This window comes from Varanus komodoensis, unplaced genomic scaffold (assembly GCF_004798865.1).
Source record: "Varanus komodoensis strain SLA01 unplaced genomic scaffold, ASM479886v1 scaffold5, whole genome shotgun sequence".
Classification (NCBI taxonomy): domain Eukaryota; kingdom Metazoa; phylum Chordata; class Lepidosauria; order Squamata; family Varanidae; genus Varanus; species Varanus komodoensis.
In genome coordinates this window covers 7,120,040-7,140,288 of record NW_025336087.1, presented here as the reverse complement: position 1 = coordinate 7,140,288, position 20,249 = coordinate 7,120,040, and the positions used below count along the sequence as shown (strand labels likewise).

The following is a 20,249-nucleotide window of genomic DNA, read 5'->3' as shown; positions in this document are numbered from 1 at the left end:
AGAGAGAGAGGGAGGGAGGGAGGGAGGGAGGGAGGGAGGGAGGGAGATTTTTGGCTGCACCATTGTAATCAGTATAGAACTCAGAATCTGACATCAGAAGCTTCAAGTTCTTTAGTAAAGTTTCAACAGCCACTCAGAATAGACTGAAAGAGTCAGATCATTCTCTAGTTTGGAAGACTACATCATTTTGGGAAAATGAATGTTATAACTATGGTGACAACTAAGCTAATTCTTCTAAAGGTTCTGCTCTTTGACATAAAATCTGTTGTTCAAAAAGCAATCACACATCTAGGATGTAATACTGGGTGAAGATGCTTACCTGGCACATATGGCGACTTCAGCTGAGGGAAATGGGGGAGTTTGTCTTAACTAGATCTGCCTGCTTGGTTATTCTATGGTGGTTCCACATGAGCCTATGGCCTGATTGGAGACTGTCTTTGCATAGGAGGAGCACAACCGTATTAGATCTCTTAGAAGCTTTTAAATACCCATTGACCATGCCAACTCTCTGAACCATCTAGTAATGCTGGCCCTTGTCAATCTGCTGGAGGTGCTATTTTGGTCCTTTCAGGCCATGTCCCAAAGGTAGTATTGGGTGATTATTGTTCAAATACATGTTCTCTGGCCTGTGGTGTTGCACAAGGTTTTGGCTTGTCCCCATGTTGTTTAACATCTAAAAAGAACTGTTGCAAGAGGTCAATTCAGAGTTTTACAATATAATGTCGCCAATATACTGGTGATGCCCACTTCTACTGCTATTTGTCACCCAATATCAAGAAAGCAACAGTTATTCTGGAACCTTCATAGATTCATAGAGGCCTAGATGAGGTGAGCAAGTTGAAGTTAAATTCAGGCAAGATGCTCAGCAAAAAGCATGACTCAGGAAAGGCTTGCACTCCCAGTAAAGAATCAGGTCTGCAGCTTGAGCAAAAGAAAAACCATGCTGAATCAGACCAATGGCCCACGTAGTCCAGCACTGTACAGCTGCCCACAGGATCCCTCCAGCAGGACAGGTACAAGACCTCTGCCTATCCAAACTCCTCAGGAACTGATCTATGAAGGCATGCCATCTCTGGTAAAGGAGGTAGTACACAGCCAGCTATAGACTGATTTAAAATGCACTGCAATCGTATTGCAAACATCACTGTATCTGTTCACCTTCAGGACAAATACTAACCACCAAGGCTGTGAACCACAGCTAAATTTGGGGTCACCAATGAAGTAGCACTCTGCCCAACCAGTGACTTTCAGGCTCCTTCATCAATATTAATGTACATGCAAAGGTTCAACTCTTGGACTGCAGGCAGCCAAGAACTCATGCTTTTCTCAGCACAAGCTCTTGATAGCCTGTTTCTGTGCATATGTGCATGCGCGCATGCACACACACAGAGTACTCAGCTCTCAACATGGATTCCTCAGCTTTGTATTTTGGACCAAACAGAAGAGCATCACTTCGATGAACCAGATGAGGCCCATTTCTTGCCCCCCTCCTTTGTTTGTTAATTGTCTCCTGCAGGGCTTCCTTCATGATCCATAAGCTGTACTGGTCATGCTTACAGCTGTCCAGACTAAGCTCAGTTGAGACAAGAAGACTCTCTTGGGGCTGGCCCAGCTCCCTCATACTGAAAGCAAGGGGTGGACTATTAGCTATTTTAATGCCATGACACACCTCATTTACTTCCAATTTGCTATCTGGGTATGTCCAAAGATGGCTGGTAATGAGACAAACAAAAGAACTGGGGTGGATCATGAAGCAGCACAGATCTAACACAAAAGTTATTCCCCCCACCCCAAAAGACAAACACAGTGATGAGAGAACAGAAAGGTTTTCAGATCAAACAGCTCTGTAAAATAGACTGAACAGATTACAGTTCTGGGATTAACTACCAGCAATGATAAACACAACAGAGTGCTTCAGAGACTTTTCCTCAGAATCCCTAGGGTTGTAAGGAGAAAAAGTTGCCATTGTTTCCTAGGCAGTTCTCTGTTCTCACCACTGAATCCTATAGCTGAAAAGGAGACAATCTACAAAGTCAATTCTCCCAAGTGTTATTTATTACTACATCAGAAACTCAGTTTTGGCCTTTGGTGTCAAACACATCAAATACTCTTCTTAGAAGGACAAAAGTCAGAGTTATCTCTGAATTTCACTATGTCTTCTGGGGGTGGGATTTAAGTAGCAACTTTGAACTGCTTGCATCAGAATATTTAAGTGTGTGTGTGTGTGTGTGTGTGTGCGCGCGTGTGCATGTATTATACCACTGACTCAGTTCAAGAAGTCTACATTAGGAACCACAGAAGTTAGAGAAGAATATTTTAAAATGAAATGATGCTACGCAACATGTGTGATAAATCAGGCACATTCCAATGAAGCATTCAAAATCCTGTTCCTTAGTGACTCTTACTAGTCTTCCATTCATCCATGCATTCTACCTTTAGTCTATCCTATGGACCAATGCACCCTCAGAACTACTTACAAAATTATCTCACACAATTTCATAAATATTTCCAGTTAAAAAGAAAAAATGCCACAATCAGTTAGAAATATATGGATAAATCAAGTGTTCAACATACATAATTTATCAAGATCACTCCTGAAAAGACATTCTAAAAATAGAAAAGTCATCTGCCTTCTAAAAATCAAAGGAGCTTACCTGGTGAAGCCCTTTAGGATGTGAGTTACACAAGAAAGGGTGCTACCGCAGAAAAGGCCCAGCAACTTGTCACCAGATCTTTTTTAAACCTCAGTAGGACCAGGTGTCTGGGGCAAGGCCTCCTCTCAATGAATTTAGGGATTCAGGAAGTTTCATATTGTTCACTAGGATTTTTGCTTTCTTACTAAATGAGTTTAAGGACACGTACCGCATTGCTCTCAGTGCAGTTTTGTATGCTAGTTCAGCATCGTGAGGTAGGAGAGAGGTGAAAAGATACTTGGCAAATGTGTGCATTGGAACACTCTCTCGGTGGATGATTTCACCTAGACCACTATAAGGTCCAGCTACAAGGAAAGAGGAAGAAGGGGAAGAAAAAACAAACTCTTATAAATACTGATGCATTTTACTGTACATAAAATCACAATACTTAAAAAGTTGTCCAAAAATGTTTGAATTGTCCCTGCAAAATATATATATCTCAGTGAAGAAAAGTTGAGTCTTCTGGTAAGGAGTCCTCCAAGTACATTACTAATAAAAAATGTTGGTGCTAAATATACCGCACTGAAACAAATACGGTGGCTTGGACATTGCTTCCAGTGTTTAAACTGAAGAGTCCAGAGCATAAACAGCATTTGCAAGAGTTTAAGTATCAGATATGTGAAAGGAAGTTATTTTCTATGTTGCAGATTTTTAATAGTATTTAACAGCTATGTTTCTAGAACGTGCCTTTTCACACATTTGTATTGAAGCCACTCCCATGCTGTACACATGAGCTTATGCCATTATGAAAATTGCCCTTGTCCCTGTTCAAACACAACTGGCAAAAGCTCATGGCAAAAGGGAATAAGCACTGAGTAGGAAGCATTTCAGTCATGCCACATCAGCAAGTCTGAAGCATGCCTTTCATTGCTCTCAGTTGTAGTCAAATGACATAACACTGGTGTGCCTGTTATTTAAGCACAGAAAAGGAGGGAGGGAAGTTGTGTGTTAGGAACAAGAAGTTTCTAACCTGCAGACAGGCTTTTTCAGATCTTTTCAAGGTCTGCTACCAGCCTTCTTCTAACTGTTGATACAGGGAATTGCATCTCACAGCCTGTGCATGAGCTCTACTATGAAGGTAAAGGCTACAGTATTGATGGGACATGGCTTTGCTTATGCACTCCCCTCCCCCAGTTTAGATAGCAGATATTAAGAGACAGCAAGCAAAAGCCCCTAACTTCATTCCTGGGCATTTCCAGGTAGGGCTGGGAAAGACTTCTATCTTAAACTCCGAGAAAGCCAGTGAGTTAGATGACCACACTTCCGATCTGATATGAGGCAGCTTCCATGGAATCTCAATTTAAATAGAAAGTGGCTGTTATCAGCTTCAGAATTTGATATTATGACCATATCAGAGTGCTGCAAGACTTAATCACTGTTTACCCTATTAGTGCTTATTTAACTATTCCGATTTAAAAGAATCTGAAGAACCCTGTGAAAGTAAGGTAAAATGCGAAGAACCCAACATTTAATGCAAAGATGCAAGCACTCCCCCCACCCCCGAATGCTAATGAATAGCACCATTTTGTTGCTAAGAGAAAACCAATAATGTCTTCCCCTCACAAGGAGGACTGTATTTTTTATCATTACAATGACATCTCAAATATTGCACCCTTTAAACTACAAAAGCTATTTTGCATTAGATCATTTTATGGATTTGTCGATTTAAAAAAAAAACAAATATTTATCCACTGTTTTATTGTTATGTTAGCGCAGTTTTTGTGCTATTTTATTTTAATAAATTTCAATATTTTTTATTTTTGTCATTGTGTTAATGTTTTGCTATTCCACATATAAACTGTATTGGGGGGTAGAGACCTTCAACAGCAGGACAGAAACAATATCTAATAATTTCGCTAGTGTCTTTTAGAACCAGCTGCTTCTTACTACATTTCCCAACTGAAAGTACATTTAAAACTATTTTAGTATGACTACAATTTCATAAATCCAGTAGTCATGAATGTAGGCCTTGAAGTATTGTACTGCTAGTAAAAATGTTTAACGATCTGTAGAGTATGCCAGGGATCTCTGCGGAACCAGGACAACCCAGCTCCAATTACATCTCTGGCTTTGATCACTTGGGCTTTGGTTTTTCATCTGCGTGTAAAAAATATACTTTCTTGGAAGGGCAATACAGATGCACACTAGTGCATTTGTTTCACTTGAATTTTTATTATTTAAAATCTTTTCATGATATGACACAGTACCTCAGCTTTTCTGTGCAAAGTTTCAGGTATGCTTTTCAGAGTATCGTCTTTTCCAGCATAGGCTAAATTTGTACTCCAACTTGTACATGTTCATTAAAGATAAAGTTACTTGAGATCAACATACAGTTTGGAAACTGAAATATGGCTTAAATCAAGGATGATTAACCTCTTTCAGCCCAAGGGATGAATTCCACTTTGGAAAAGTCCTGGTGACCACATTCTGGTGGTGGGTGGGGTCAAGGGCAAGTGGGTGGAGAAAAAGCAAAATGCTAGCATATGTTGGCTGAAAGCTTTCCATAACTATGCTTTAAGTGAAGCATTCCAGCCTTTTAGAATTGGGGAAAGATCATACAAAGCCGGGACACCACCATATCACTGATGGCCAGTGAAAAGAGGTACAGCCTGAGAAAGAGGGCATGGCCATCTGAGGAACATGAAAGGAGCAGACTGGGACACAAGACAGATTGGATCTGGTCCTTAGGTCTGAGGTTATGCCCCTATAGCATAAGTGATCTTGAGTGGGTCAGTGGAATGGCTAAGGGAAGGGAGCATAATTGCATCCTTTTACAAAGTTCCACTGAAAAGTATGGCCGTGGGAGAGGCAAGGGCCACAAGGGGTGCATTTACGAACCTGCCACCAGAGGGCAACTTAACATTCAGTGTCCTTATATGGTAGTCTGAATTGCCAGGACACTCTAAGAAAAAACAAAACATTCTGATTCATTCAATGCAGAAATAATACTCTACATCCCTACATTAATGTAGTATTTAAGAGTAACAGACTGGAAATGGATGGAAGATCTATACCTAGCCATTAGATTCCTAAGAGCCTAATCATTACTAGCTAAGTCAACTCCCCAAAGAGTGTCTAGTCTTTGTATTAGAAACTGTTACAAGAAGCAGTTGCCATCAATAGCCAACTACCTTCTAATAGGAAGACTGCTTGCTTTTGGAAAATCTTCACCAGTGTATCATCCAGTTCTATTTCCTGTAGTTTGGAAATTATCTGTTCCTCATTCCGACATACTTTCTCTTGTGCATACAAGCCATCGGGCATTATTCGCTGTTGTCCAAGTCCTATCAATGCCACTTCCACAGCTAGTGTTAAGTAAGATTCTCCTTCTTCTAAGAATTTGTGGGCAGGTAGGTGATAGTATTCTAGGGATTTGCACTGGCCCATGTTCTCTGGAACAAAGTTAGAGAAGAAAATCCATCAAGGCACTCAAAATTGTTTATTTGCAACCACATGCCTCATTTCTTCCAGTTCTCTTGTAATATTTGCAAGCTTCCCACAAAGTTTCTCAAAGATAACCACCCTATAAAATGTCACTAACGTTGCCTATAAATCACATAAAATAGAAAAATCTGCAGTAATCAGAATGGACAATGAGGTTGATCACCAATGCGTTCAATGGCATTCACAATGCTACCAACCAAGAATTGGTATAGCACAATGGCCAAGAGGCTGAGTTATGAATCAGAAAGTACCTGGTTCAAACTTGGCTTCTACCATGAGCTCACTAAGTGGCCTGCAGCAGACCAGTCCCTCTCATCTACCATATAGGGGATAACCATACTGACTACCTTGCTGAGTTGTTACAAATGTTAAGTATTAGTATTAGGACCACCACCAATACTATTACAAACCATGAAAATAATAAGCAATCACATGTTCTGCATGCAGAAGTTCCCTGGTCCAATCTCTGGCATCTCTAGTTTTAAAAGGGCCAGACAGTAAGAGCTGGAAAATCCTCAAACTCAGTTTCAGTTTGAGCTGCCAGGCTGTTGAGACAATACTGTCTAGGTGGACCAAAGCAGTTCTGACAGTACAGGAAGATTAAACCATTAACTACACATAATGCTTCTTCCTTAAACATTTTCAACAGTCCTGTTTCAATGAATGTTTGAATCAGAGACGTTCTAAGGCTAGTTTTCTTAGTTAAGATTCAAAGAGAAAATACAGCATGATTTAAAATGTTTCCGTATCATTGATGCGTAATCAAAATTTACCTGTGAAGTCTGAGAACACAGGGAAACTCTCATCATTCACCCTACAGGCTTCCATAAGGCTACTGAAAAGGGTGCCAATTGGGTCCAATGGGTGCCCAACCCAGCCTTCCAGGTTAGTTATAGAGGTTACTCCTTTGTGAAGAAGTTCTACATCAAAAACAAAACAAAAACAAAAAAATGCCCATATTGATCACACAGTGTTTGTAACATGAAAAATGTCCTCTATGTTTTTTTTCCACATTCACCATTCTGATTTTTCAGATAGGGTAACAGATGCTATCGGTGACTTATCTATCACCAGTAAGTAACCACTGATGAGCCAGAATCTGAATTCAAACCTCCCAAGCTCAGGCAAGACACAACAATCCAAAAGAGGAGGAAACTTGACTGCTTTGCCTAGCAGAAAAGACTTCTGAAAAACATAACGCTAGATTTACTTCAAGGAGCAGTAAGAGCAAATGATTTCTCATGGCCTACCATGAGGAGCCATGGACTAAAATTGCCTACTCTGCAGTCAATGAAGAATTCCTTGATTATAAAATATCCAAACTTTCTACAGGGTCATCACTAAAGAGTTTATAAACAGGAAGCACACTTGTGGTATGCACTCAAGAGAGAGCTATTTTTGTTTCCTTGCTTTAATAAAGAGGGAGCGCTCTTTTAACAAAATTAGTCCTGTGGAACTTCAATAAAAGCACTAACCAAACTATTTCACAATATGCCTTTAAAACATGGATAGGGATCATGTTGCCCTCCAGAATATCTTGATCTGCAGCTCTCATGATCCATCAGCACTGGTCATGTTTATCACAGGATGTTGAGAGATGCAGTATGGAAAGCAAGATACTTTGGCTTTTTAAAAAGAACTATGGAGCTTGAAAAGTAGCAGATTCAATGTAGGTAGGATTTACTGTCAGTGCTTGGCAAATGAAGACCTGCTGGGGACCACTGACCAGCAGGAAACTAAGAACCAACAGGAGATGCCAGGAAAAAATAAGTCCAAGCCTACTGCTGCTCTCCCTCATTGGGAAACAGGAGATTCAGGTATCATTCCTACCTGTACATAGGAGAGGACCATAGCGGCCTCCATGACACTGTGACAAGGGCCACTGGGCAAGCTGGGCCTGAAGGTTTGTCTGAAGCCCAGTTCAAGACGTTGTTTTTAACCTATAATACCTGCACAGCTTGGGATCACAATACCTGCTCTACTGCCTCTTCCAGCCACAATCTACCTGGACACTACCACTAAGATCTGAGAGGCTTAGTTGCAGGCAGCAAGAAGAAGGGCCTTCTCAGTGAGGACCTTGTTATGGAACAAGCTTCCTACTGAGATCTGCCTGGACCGAACTCTAATATCTATTTAGTGCCAGGTTAAGGCTGTCCTTTATGACAGGGATTTTAATTAGTTTTAATACTGTATTAGGGCATGATGTCAGCTGCTTAAACAGGTCTCTCTTAAAGCTACTGCATAAGCTATTACAGTTTTTAAAATTTTGTTTTAAATTCACTTTCAAAGTATTGTATTATAATTCTTATGATTTATCTGCAATTTACGTGTTGTAAACTGCCCCGAGAGCTTTGGCTATTGGGGAGTATAAAAACAAAATAAACATTAATACCAATATAACAATGATAAAAATCTACACATGCTGTATTTTATCTGGCAACAATCACAGGCTAAAACACACTTTCTGCAGAACACAGATGAATGAAGTAAAGGTATATCAACAATTAGTTAGACATACCTATTATTCCTTTCCAATGAGAGTAATTTTCCAAGAAGAACACATTTGGAATTGCATCTCTACACAAATATTTGCCTGTATAAATTTCTTACAAGTTTTTGATAAATGAAATACTAACTTCTCTAACAAAATGCTAACAAGAAATGTCAAAGGAGGCTAAATGTTATTGCTTGTATCAGAAGCTTAGGGGCATTGTCAGGTGCCCTGTCATCTTTAATAGTGAAAATCATCTAGGTTTGAAGGCCAACTATTAGAACAGAAACTGGCAATAAAAGGGCATAAAAAGGCTTAAACCTAGAAATGATCCAGTGGACAATTCCACTGGATCCATTTGCAAGGATGGACAATTCCACAAGCATACCTCAAAAGTCTTTATTAAAGTAGAATCTAATGCAATGTTGGGCAACAAAATCAGTCAATATATGAAATCAACTAGCTCTTTGTGGGAATTAAGTCATCATTAATACAACCATGCAATTCATGCCTGGAGAAGACTACTGTACAGGTATAGGCTGTCCTGTGAGCTGGAAGCTTGAATAAATGGCCAGTTATCACAAATAAGGGATATAAACAGTGCAATCTACCAGTGATCTGTACTGGGACCAGTGCTTCTTATTCCATGCACAGAGGATCTGGATTTAGGGATGGCCAGGTGATAACCACATCAAGTTATTTAGATGATTAAAACAAAAAAGACATTAAATAGCTTCTTGTTTGCCACAGAACCAGTGTGCTATAATAGTTAAGAGCACAGGACTGGCACTCAGGCGAACTGGTCTCCACTCAGCCATGGAGCCAACTGGGTTACTTTGGACCAGTCACAAACTCTCAGCCCAACCTACCTCAAGGGGCTGTTGTTGTGGAGATAAGATTGAGAGCAGGATGAGAATGATTTAAGCCACTTTGAGTTCTTCAAAGAAAAGACAGGATATAAATCTAATAGATTAATAATAATATAAATAAATAAATAAATAAATAAATAAATATGCATGTTGATTGTGTCCAAGTTGGCAGTGACTGAACAGGAATGGAATCCAGATGCTCTGAGAGGTAGCCAGATGAAAACATTGGCCATTATGAAGCTGCAGCAGTTCCCTTATGAGGGAAGGATATATATGAGCCTCTTTAGTTTGGAGAAAGAGCAAGTAAGGGTAGAATAACTGAGATGTATAAAAAGATGCAAGGTGTGGACAAAGTTTTCCCATAGCTACTATAGTCATGATGACTATGTATTATCTCCAGTGTCAGAGGATGTAAATCTCTGAATATGAGTTGCTAGGGAGCATAAGCAGAAGGGTGCAGTGCTGCTCATACTCTGCTTGTGGGCTTCCCAAAGGCATCTGGCTGGCCACTACAGGAACAGAATGCTAGACTAGATAGGCCTAACCTCTAATCCAGCCTGGTTGCTCCTATGCTTTGGTGTGTGCTTAGCAAGCCTCCCTTCATACATGCCAGATAGCCGGGGGCTAAGGTAGGGCCAGCAGGACCATTATGTCACAAGCTGGGACAGTATGCTTAGCCTTCCTCTATTTCCTTAAAAAATTAACCATGCAGAGAAAAGAACACTCAAATAGGGTACTCTTGCTTCATTCCAAGAAGCCCTGTTTGCATTCATCTCAAAAACATCCTTACCTGCTGAATTTGTTATTACACAGGAAGTGTTATTCAACACTTAAAGCAGTGTTGAATGGTATCTACAAAGAGGAAAAAGAAACTGCACCTGAAACACACCATAGATGCAGATATGTGCAAATGAAAGCTGCAGTCACACATACATTCCTTGAGAGAGAATATAGAAAGTGAATGACTTATCAACAAAGCCAATAACAAGCAAAAGCTGGCTTTCCAACAAGAACTATCCTTCTGTTTCTATTAATAAAGCTGAGACCCATTTCAGACTGTACTGGTGATGTGACCACACCATCTGTTTCATATAAACTTACATTCAATATGGATACTGAACACAACTCAGTTGTTTGCACCCATCACTCTTCATCTTGAGTAACAAGTGAAAAATGGAGTGTGCATCTAAATACAGTGTGAAAAGACCCCCAAAGTTGGATGTAGGATATGGCATTTTTCAGATTTTACACCTTGAACACCTGGGTTGATATTTATTTATATATTCATTCATTCATTCATTCAATCTTCATGGCAACATCCCTTGCTTTGAATTTAGATATTAAACCTGCGGCAGGATGGGGGTGGGAGGGGGAGAATTGCTATTTTACTGAGAGGACCAGAGAAACTGTCTTTTCCCTACACTGAGCTTGGCAATGAACTGCCTCTCACTGCACACCTGCAGTGTTTTATTTTCAAAAAGCATCTCCTTATGCATGGCCCCACTACAAGCCTCCTCTCACCAGATTGTGCTGTTTCTCTTCCTCTTACCTTTCTTCTGAAACCGGAACATTTCCTGTTGCTTCTGCTGCTGCCTCCTTAAAGTATTAACAATGGCTATTGCTAGCCGCAGTGCTTCTCTTGGATAGCCATGGGATCTTAGTGCGTCCACCCGTGCACAGGCTGTAGGCACATGCTCTGACAGAAAGAAAGGGGAAGGCGGTATTAAAGAATGCAACAGTGTCTGTAGTAGCCCCATCTCAGGGGACCATTGAAAGGGTATTGTTGAAGTGTCTATGAAAAAAGCACTTTAAAAGAAGGGAGGGGGAGGAAGAAAGAGCGGACATTTGAAGGGAAGCTCTGTTGCAATTGCCAGACCTTTCAATTTCATTCTCCATCCCCTAAAACAGTGCCATAGAAACTGAACAAAGCGTCGAGCCATGAAAACATCTTGCCGGTTGAGCCACTTACCATGCCAGAGGGGCCACCCGTGAGAGTCAAAGAGCGAGTTTTCAGCATCATCATGGTAACAGTAGTTGGTGTACAGGTCACTCCTAATAATGTCCTGTAAGTGGCTGTCCTGCCAGTGGAGATCGCATGCCTCAATTGCTCGAGTGAACACCGTCCGGTGAGACCTGCTTGATGAATCTGTCAGGCCCACAAGTTCAAGCAGCTTCAGTCTTTATTCCATCAGATAGCAACATGTCATTCTTTCACTCACCTCCAGTTCACTGCTCCTTAATATATCACTAATATATCACTCTGCTTCCTAATGAGCAGAGACTCAAACAATCCATCTTTTGCCTTATAAATATATAACTGTTTTTGATAACATAAAGGGTGGTCTACAAGTAATTCACACTCATTCTGCCATAACTTTCTAACAAGTCAGAACAATTACAGATATGCCTAAGTTCAGTCTTTCAAAATTTGATGCCAGAGAAACACAGATTAAAACCAATAAAAGTTAAGCTTTGATGCCGTCCCTTGTTTCTATTGTATGGTACAATATGAAACAGTGAATTAAAGAGTACCCCTTCAAGTCACATCACTATAGAAAGCTGCAGTACACTTCTGAATAGCAGTCATGACTTGAACCTGTCGGCACATGGCAGCAGGACCACTGACATCTTGGTTCAGTGCTTGCTGGGAGGCACATTGCATGGGAGGAAAGGTTAGCAAGCTAAATGAAAGCGAGAGAAATATTTGAGCAAATGACATGTTGTAGGAAGCTACACATGCTCTCATATTACCTTGCTGCTGATGGTATTAGAAAACTGGGGAAGTGGGCAGTTTCATGTGCAACCAACAGTCAGCAAGAAAGTGGCCAAGGAATTCAAGTTAGTTGATGTTTTCTTGAGGAAGCCAATTTGTCCCTTTTATATATTTTGCGAAGAATTAACGTGTGTGTTCACCTTTCCCTCTCTCTGTTATGTAGACATGCGTGCATCTGTGAATCTACCTACAGTTAATATATTTCACACACTGATTTTAGGGGAAAAAAGGGTTGACAGTGCATAGTTCTTCATGCTGCTCCTCCATCATTTCAGGCACCTACAACCCCTACTGAATGCCATACTGAGCATTGTGTTTATAAGGGAAAGATCTGAAGAACAGATGCAAGCAAGCAATCAACAAACAAGTGTCAACAAGGAGTTCTACCAGTGGAAACACACACTGAAATGAATATTTAATATTTAAAAGGGGGAAGAAACTAAGATGGAGTTTGGCATTTAACCTATGACAAAGTCAAGGAGGAGTTGATACAGAGGAACAATGTCAACTGTGTCTCAGATTCCACAAGAATGCTTTCAGTGGCTAAGGGTGCAGCCAGAGAAGCATGGATAATTTGCAAACTTAGTATATTTTCACTAAGAGTGGCTTCATCAACGATTGATGGAAGAAAAATCTGAAGCATTGGTTATTGCAAAACAAAGAACACGACTGTGGAGTCATAAATGTCTAAATTATATCTCATGACTCTCAGTGAATGAATTAACTGTGGGCTCACCTTGGATTGCATTTGCACCCTGAGGCAAAGCATTGGTTAGACTAGGCAGGTCATTTCCATGGTTCCCGTCTTCCCAGGGACAAACATCAACACTGTTCCATTTCTTCAGCTGTTTTAACCAACTGGCCTTTTGTTCCACCTTGCAATGTGGATTTAAGACTATGCACATCCAAAGAGCACCTATTAAGGGACATACAAAACCCAATGGGCCAAGTTACCTTAAGTTTTATGAAAAGCAAAGTATATGAAAGTCTTTAAACGGATGCCAATAGTATGCTGCAAAACCACACCACCCAATCTGCCACCTCCATGACTAGGTTCTATAACAAGAGTACAGGCACAATGGTATTTCAGTCTCTTAAAAAAGATTAGGCATCTTGGCAACAATAATTTCTTAGAAAACACACAACTGCACTTCTTGTGATATTTAATACTGCATTACATTTTAAATGAATTTGATTTCTAGTGACACTGAAAAGACAAAATATAAGTGGTTATTTTGAAATGAATGCATATATAATGCTAGCTAATGAAATATTGGTTAAAATATTGCTCTTTTGTAATTGAAAAATTTTCAAATAGCTTTAAAAAAAGAATACATGCCAAACTAGAGATCTTCCTCCAGGGAGTTGCATGAGGGATATCTCAAAAAAGGGTCACAAGTCAACTGAAAAGCAAGTCCCACTGAAAGTTTAACATTTATGTAAGGTTGAGAAAATATGAGACAATTTCAGGTTTCCAGCTTACACAAATAGGAATATTAATTTACAATAAAATTAGAAGATTGTACAAGAAAGATCTAGATGTATTTAAAGTACAAATATTTTAGTATGCATAAATCAGGTTAATTTTCTGTAGGACATGAGAGAATTCCCAAATCATTCTTTTAAACGCTCTGTAGCAATGACTGCCTTTTAATTCCCAAGAACAGAAACATGCTTCTTAATTATTCCTGCAATTATGTGTGAGAAACCCATTGGAAAAAATTACAGATCTAATTTTCTGCTGACATTTAACTCTGAACCAATGGAAGAACGACATCCCTGACATTGCATGCCAAGAAAGGCATGAATAAATCAGGAACTGCCAGAACATTTTTAAATGCAGCAATATTGCTTTTAAAATCAGCTGTCTTGGTGCTGTTGCAGACTCCTGACAAGCACAATGAAGCAGTATTTAGCAACACTTCATTTGTGCATCAAGGAGAAGTTTTTCAACACTTCAGAAACCTGCAGAATCTGCTAAAAATGAATGACAGAGAGGGAGATGCTGAAACCAAATGTGACTAATGAAGAATGCAAATGTAAATCTGCATCTCAGATTACCATATTATGTTGATCCACAGAAGCAATTCGAGTCCAAGGGCAGGGAAGATTTTCTCCATAATTTGGAGATGTGATCATGTTAGGAGACTCTATGAGCAAATTAAACAAGCCAGCAGCCTGTAACATCTTCCTTTACAGTTAAACATGGCATTGTGCGCTTCCTCGCTAGGTGATTAGAAAATTAACACAGGTAAATACTTGCCATTTTTTTTCAGTATGGTAACTCTGAATAACACTGTTAATTTAAGACATGATACATTAATGAACTGCCTGAATTTCTAGATACCCTTTATGATTAAAAATTCTCAAAGTCACTGGGATGCCAATTTGAAAATTACCAAGATGCAAGGCATGGAGCTACGTACTACACTCAAAAATAGCAAAGCAGTTCAGAAACATCTTAAGCCTAAACTGCATTTACAGTGGACTGCCCCAAGAGAAATACAGAGCATGGACTAATTCCTAGGAAATTTGGCTATAATATTGCATTCTACAGTTTACAAGATTATTCACAGTCCTACTCAGCTGCAAAGATTCTCTTCAGATCCTGCCAAGGAACCAGAAGTATCAGCTTCTCTCCTTTTCACCATGGGAAAAAGAACAGATAATCAGACCCCTGGATTTTGATGGGCCTGAGTTCAGCTCCTGTAATTTCTTTTGTCTTCTCCAGCAGCAGCTGAACTGGTAACAACAGGAGAACTGAAGCAGGATCACTACCACGCCTGAAAAATGCCTCACCACTTTTTGGCAGATCTTATTCAGGATAGACAAAATGAAGTAACTCTGAAAACTATTCTTTTTAAAGCTCTCTTCAAGTTTAATATAGAGAGATAGCGTCCCATTACAACAAAAGCAGAAGCACAGAACTTTGACCCAGGATTTGGAGATACGTATCTCTGGACGTACGTATCTAGGTCTTGCTCTCTAACGGCAGTGCAACTCAGCCTACTATGGAATTTTCCCAGTGCAGAGGCATGAACACATCATGAACCAATATGCAAATATCATATTTCCCTTAAGATAATTGGAAGACGCATCATGCTGCGACTGCAATTTGGTATTAATTTCACACAAGGGAAAGAATATTAAAACTGTCACATCTTAGTGAGGAATTGTCAGTTCTAGTTCCACAATCATTCTATTGCCCTGAATAAGAGGTGGCTCCACCATATCAGACCTCTGCTTTCAACGCAGACATTACAAAGACCAATTTGACATCTGTGCTTTATTATGCATCAAATAAAAACAATGAGATTACAGATCAGAGACTAACATTTCTCCTTGTATTGCTTTTAAACTAATAAATATAATCTGACATTATTAAAGTGCTAAGTTATACTCCTACTAGGTGCTATTCACTGTATGCTTACACTTCTAAATATATATGTCTGTTAAGTCACAAAGAACCTATACATAGAATTGCTCCTTTGAAATTAGTACTAGTTTCCTGAAAATGATGGAACTTCATTTGTAATGAAAGGAAAGACTCTTCTAGTCAAAGTATATCTTGTCTTTTCAGCCAAGAACATTCAAGGCAGATAGCAAGATAAAATCAAAATAAGATTGAAATCAAACATAGTAGAAAACCAAGAGCAGACAGGCAGTACATAAAGATGCCATATAAAATTAACCTGCTGTTTTTATAAAAATTCCAACTGGATGTGATGCATCTTCAAAAGGCAGCGAATGATCATGATAGGCAGCATTAGATTGATATCCTGGGGCCACAACTTCCATAGCTTGGTGGGCACAGCTACAGTAACCTATAAGTATCAAGGGCGGTTGTTTACAATTCAGGTTGAGGAGACATTAGTGCTCAGGAACACAAAATATGTTTCAATTAGTGTGCGTCTTCAGATGCCACACAAATACAGAAAAAACACTGAACACAATACTGGGCACAGAATTAAACTTCCTACCATTTATAATCACAACAGCATGCTTACTTGAATAAACAATGCTCGGTGAAAGCTCTTAAGCCCAAGAAGATATTGAATAAAGTTTCTAGTGGTCAGAGCACTTTAATTCCCAATGTAGCTTCTTTCTACTACAGCAGAAAATTTATGCATAATCCTGCAATTCATTTAGACTGCATAATACATACAGTCAAGCCTTCAGTTTTTCTTGAAGCAGAATTATTTTTCTTTTAGCAACCAGTACAACATGTGGGAAGCAAACTCCTTTCCCCCTGTATGTCTTTGATGTCCAAGTCTCTCAGTATGTAAAAACTGCTATTATTCATCTCTATACAACATCTAGCAGCTTTCTTTTAAACATCTGAAGAGTCCAGCCAGTACTAATGGAAGTTTGAATTGCAAGAGATTTGTTAGTCTATAACAAATCACAGGACTCATTTCTGCCTTATTTCACCCTGCTAAAATTGAAGGAGACTCTCCTCACTTTTGCTGCAGTGCCATCAGGGTTTAAAAAGAGTATAAGCTGAGAATCTCTGAGGATACTGGAGCAACAACATAGTTTTAGAATGAGAGCACATTCAATCTGCACAGGGTATGATCCACCAGGTTGATTGCATCCAATCAGCTGCAGGGAGGCTCACCAGGAGATCAAGAAGCCTAGGTTTTACTGCTCACCTGGAACCATACACAGCAGAAAGAAGAGGGCTATGGAGCTCCTGGAAGGTCACAATAAGTCACTGTAGGGCTCCACAACTGTTATGCCTTAAAACATCCCTTGAAACTTGTTACCAGATTACCAGACACCCCCCACCCCTGGCTGCAAAACCCTGTTTAACTGCCAGTCACAAGCACTATTCCGCTCACTACACATACAGAGAAGCTGCATGAACACAGCAGGATAAGATACACAGATCTACATGGGCAGATGCTCTATATCAGTGGTTTTCAACCACCAGTATGGGGACTGGTGCCGGTCTGTGGAAGATTTCCTGCTGGTCCAATGTGGGGGGGGGGGCATATCCCACTCACCACGGACCAGTGTGGGGGCTGGCTATGCTCTACCACCTCTCCCTCAGTTGGCATCATGATCGCAGAGGGTGCACGGGGCGCACCAGGGAGGGGAGATATGGCTCAGTGGGAGCCACGACAATTTTGGTATTTTCTTCTTTTGTTGGAATTTTTTTGTTGCTTTGTTTCTGGCTGGTTTGGAGTATTTTCATTTTTTGGTACTGTGTTTGGAAGCTAATACACAGAATACCGTATTATGTGTATGGTGCTTTTTATTTCTGCCTCAACGGTCCCCAAGGTGTTTTTCCTGTTTTTGCCAGTCCCCAGCTGTGAAAGGGTTGAAAACCACTGCTCTATATCATGAGGAAGACCAACTGCATGGAGCTGTAGGACAAATGTGTTGCTCAATGAACATACATTCAAATAGGCAGGGCCAGAAGGACAGTCTTGCTTTACTCTTGCATTTCCCTACATGCATCACCTAGACCTGGAGTAAGCCTGAAGGATATGGAGAAGTTATACTCTGAACAGGTATGGATGTATGAACATAGGAGCTTTCAGCACTGCCTCCCATAAAACTTGGAGAGACGCAGCTCATCTGTTTCATCAAGAAGTCCTGAAGCACTTGAAGACCACAAGTAAACCAAATCTTAACATGTGTGTCCGATGCATGAATTGCAAGTATGAGGTATATCCAGGACTTAGATGGATACACTATCATTTACTGCTAGGATACACTGTCATTCATTCCTGGGATATGTGAACAGGAATCACTGAAAAATGCCACTGGTTTTGATACCAATTTTCTTACCTTGTCAGCATCAAAAACCATACTGTATCTGCTTTAAAGCTATAAACATGATCTGAAAATCAGGTCCAAACTTGGGTTTCAAACTTGTTAAAAAAGTCACTGCTGCACTGACACAAATATGGAAATACTGCAGGCACCATATTTTAACTCAGGGAATTCAAAAGGGGAGAGAGAAAGAAGCAGCAGGCTAACTTACAACCTGTTCCAGATCTCTTAACAAGTGTTAGGATGCTATAAACAGTGTGGCCATCTCTTACAATTTTCAAAGAAAGGAAGTGCTGCCAACAAACTTCAAAAATCCCAAGTATAAGATGCACAATGGTATTCAAACTTTAGTAGAAGAATAGGTAGTCAATTCAATCAGCATGGAAGGCTGAGACCTAATTTAAGTCATTACTACATCCCTACTTCAATATTCTTCTAAAGATAAATGCACCCAATTGCCACCAAAATAACCTTTGTTTATGCAATATGAGGTCCATTAGAACTAAAAGTAAATCACAGGCCCTATTGGGGAATGATCTAATTGAATCAATGCTACCATCAACAAAGAATACACAGCAAGCTACACAATCCATGCTATGGATCTCAAAGATATGAGCATGCATGACTGAAGTAGGGGTGACTGTGATTTTCATTCAGAAACACATGTGCAATGGAATCTGATTTTCTGACAGAGCTTTAGAGGAAGAACCTGTGATGAGTGCTGTAGTTCTTGGTATAATGTTTCATTCTGCTTTCATTCACTCTACTACTGAATTAAACTTTGATGCATTGGTCTTGAAAAGTACTTCATGCTGACTGTACTGTGTATCATATTATAATCACTCCCTATGCATTTCACACTAGTGGCTGATTAATGCAATGGATTGCCTGCAGTACTGAAGGTAAGGAGGAACTATGGACTTTCCATAAGCTATGCTCTATGCATAGTGATGGAGGGTAGTTGTAACAAAGAACTCTAGCACAGAAACCTCATTAAAACTTTTCTTCCATCCAAGAGAGAAGTACAGTATAAGGCTGGTCTCAATGTTAAAGGAAAAAGTGAACTTTAATATAAGTAACAGAAACTAGCCATAGAATAGTAGAGTTATAAGGGGTCTATATAAAGCCTTTGAGTCCAACCCCCTGCTCAATGAAGGACTCCAAGTTAAAGCATCCCTGACAGGTAGCTGTGCAACTGCCTCTTGAATGCCTCCAGTACAGGAGAGCCCACAATGTCCATAGGTACTTGGTTCCATTACCATACTGTTCTAAAAATCAGGGAATTTTTCTTAATGTCCAGCTAGAATCTGGTTTCTGGTAACTTAAGCCCATTATTCCGTGTCCTGGGTTGATTGAAAGGAGATTCTGGCCTTCCTCTTTGTGACAATCTTGCAAGTATCATCTCTTCTGCCTTATGTTCTCCAGGCTAAACATGCCCAGTTCTTTCAATCTCCCCACCTAGCACTCTGTCACTGGGTTTTAGGTGTAGTTCTGCCAAAAGCTACACATATCTATATGAAATGGAGGTAGACATTAGCCTTCCATCCATGTTCACATCACCTGAATTAGGTAAGGCAGTGGTCCCCAAATCTTTTGGACCAGTGAGCTATTTTGAGTTTTGAAGAAGTGACATGGTTACATTTACAAAATAACTGCCATGGGGAGAGGACCAAATGGTTGCATGATCGGTGTGGCCAATCTCAGAGCACTCACTTCCCAGATGGCAAACTGGTGAGACTAAAAGAAAAGCAACTTGCCTGAGGACTTACACAAGGCAGAACTGCACAGGTGAGGCATCCACCCAGCCAGTGAAATATGCACAAACTCAGACAAACACAAATGCATGCATGAACATACACAGAACACATACTACATCAAAACAAATGTAGGGTAAACATCCCTCCCACACAAGCAAAACACATCAAAGTAGAGGCAAAGCACCTTTCATTCCTCTTCATCAACCAGTCTATTTATTTATTCATTTGTACCCCACCTTTTCCCAAAAATGATACTCGTGGCTTACAATCTCCAATAAAAACAATAATAAGCAAATATATTAAAACAATTAAGAAAATGATGATAGAGTAAAAACAGCACCCAACAGACCCAAACCAAAGGTCCACCTGAATAATGCAGAGATTGAATGAAGCTAGCCTTCCTCAGCAGTGAATGAGCACCAAGAAGACTCACTCTTGCAT

General features: G+C 40.0%; 1 protein-coding gene across 1 annotated transcript in view; it reads right to left on the bottom strand.

Annotated features, from left to right (window-relative positions):
• The window catches only part of ZSWIM6 (zinc finger SWIM-type containing 6), a 113,519-nt gene that overhangs the window by 14,155 nt on the left and 79,115 nt on the right, over nt 1-20,249 (bottom strand). The window contains exons 5-10 of the mRNA XM_044446813.1: nt 13,007-13,186; nt 11,467-11,643; nt 11,047-11,193; nt 6,911-7,057; nt 5,825-6,085; nt 2,863-2,998 (exon numbers count right to left, since the gene is read on the bottom strand). Of these exons, the coding sequence (XP_044302748.1) occupies nt 2,863-2,998; nt 5,825-6,085; nt 6,911-7,057; nt 11,047-11,193; nt 11,467-11,643; nt 13,007-13,186 (1,048 nt within the window). The remainder of the gene's footprint in view (nt 1-2,862; nt 2,999-5,824; nt 6,086-6,910; nt 7,058-11,046; nt 11,194-11,466; nt 11,644-13,006; nt 13,187-20,249) is intronic.